The following is a 1352-nucleotide window of genomic DNA, read 5'->3' on the forward strand; positions in this document are numbered from 1 at the left end:
ATCATTCGTTCTTGAAAAAATAACCTGTTTAGCATCACATTCAGGGATGAAATACGACAAAACTTCAAGTATCTGCATATGTAGACAGGTGCCCGGATTAAGTTGTAAAATTTGCCGCCCGGATGAGGGCTAAATACCAATGAGCAATAAAATAAGACAAAAATTTGTCCCAGAACTGATCAAGTTTAGTTTAAAGTTACACCATTCGTATTGGTTTAAATTAAACAAACATTAAAAACAGTATATTTATTTTAAAGTAAAGTTTATGATTACCAAGACAAACAATAATGTTGGTCGTATTTTGGTAAAGCAGTTGGAAACGATTGCATTATCGATAAGTGGAAGAATGGCAAAGAAAACAGTTTCGGTGCCAGTTGTTCACAAAGAAATTGGAAAAGAGGACTTGCCTAAGCGTGATTTTAAAATTTTGACAAAATTTCGTCAAGAAAATGTGAGTGGATTGGAGAAAGTCGATCGCATCATACCAACAGTGAAAGATATTATTAGAATCAAACAAAATTGCAAAGCGGCAGCAGAAAATGTGTTGGATCAATTGAATCAGCAAGATATCCATAAAGAGAATATTCACCTTCTTCTGGAGAAGAGAATAATTGAATATTGTCAGTGTATGCGTGATCATCAAGAACAAGAACTGTTAAAAATTGGAATTACTGAAAAGCTGCACGACTGTTTGTCATTATTTGAAAGCGTATTGCAAATGCTTGGACTGGAATATTCCAAAGATGCAGTGCAAAGATCATCTGTTGGGATTGCTTTGCCACGGTTGTTGGAGAATTTTAAAAATTTGCTTCGTCATCATAAGAATGTTGATTTGCTAACAACCCATGAGGATGTTGACAAAGTGCTGAAGAAAGATGTGGATGAGTTGAACGAAAAGATCAAAATACAAGAGGAAAATAACGCTAAACTGCGCTTTGTTGTTCATATGTTCATGACAGCTGTTTTACAATTTGGATATGCATTGAAAAAATTGAACAACAATCAGAAAACCGAAGAAAAAACAACCAATGAGTGCACATTGGATGATGAAAAATTAATTGCGAAGCTGAGAAATTTGGAAAGCAATAATTCAAAATTGATAGAAAAGGTCAAATTAACTGAGAATGCAGTGAAAATGGCAATGATGTTTCACGGAAACAATGGAAATTTAATCTTCGACTATCAAACAGAAGAAGAGGAAGAAAACGTTGCGCTTGATCAAGCTATAAATAATTTATGCACTACAACATGTGAATTTCTTTCCTATGGTGCGAATCAAATCACACAGATGGCAAAAGTAAAACAACATGAAATGGAACAACTTGATTTGATTAAAGAAAAAATAAAGAAAC

General features: G+C 33.7%; 1 protein-coding gene across 1 annotated transcript; it reads left to right on the forward strand.

Annotated features, from left to right (window-relative positions):
- Positions 1-265: 265 nt before the first annotated feature.
- On the forward strand, positions 266-1297 carry Tsp_13730 (hypothetical protein; the record flags this gene model as incomplete). Its single annotated transcript, XM_003371013.1, has 1 exon — positions 266-1297. A coding segment is annotated over exon 1 (1032 nt), but the record flags the coding sequence as incomplete, so codon positions are not given.
- Positions 1298-1352: the final 55 nt, after the last annotated feature.

Source organism: Trichinella spiralis (genome assembly GCF_000181795.1).
Source record: "Trichinella spiralis strain ISS 195 chromosome Unknown Scfld157, whole genome shotgun sequence".
NCBI classification, from domain to species: domain Eukaryota; kingdom Metazoa; phylum Nematoda; class Enoplea; order Trichinellida; family Trichinellidae; genus Trichinella; species Trichinella spiralis.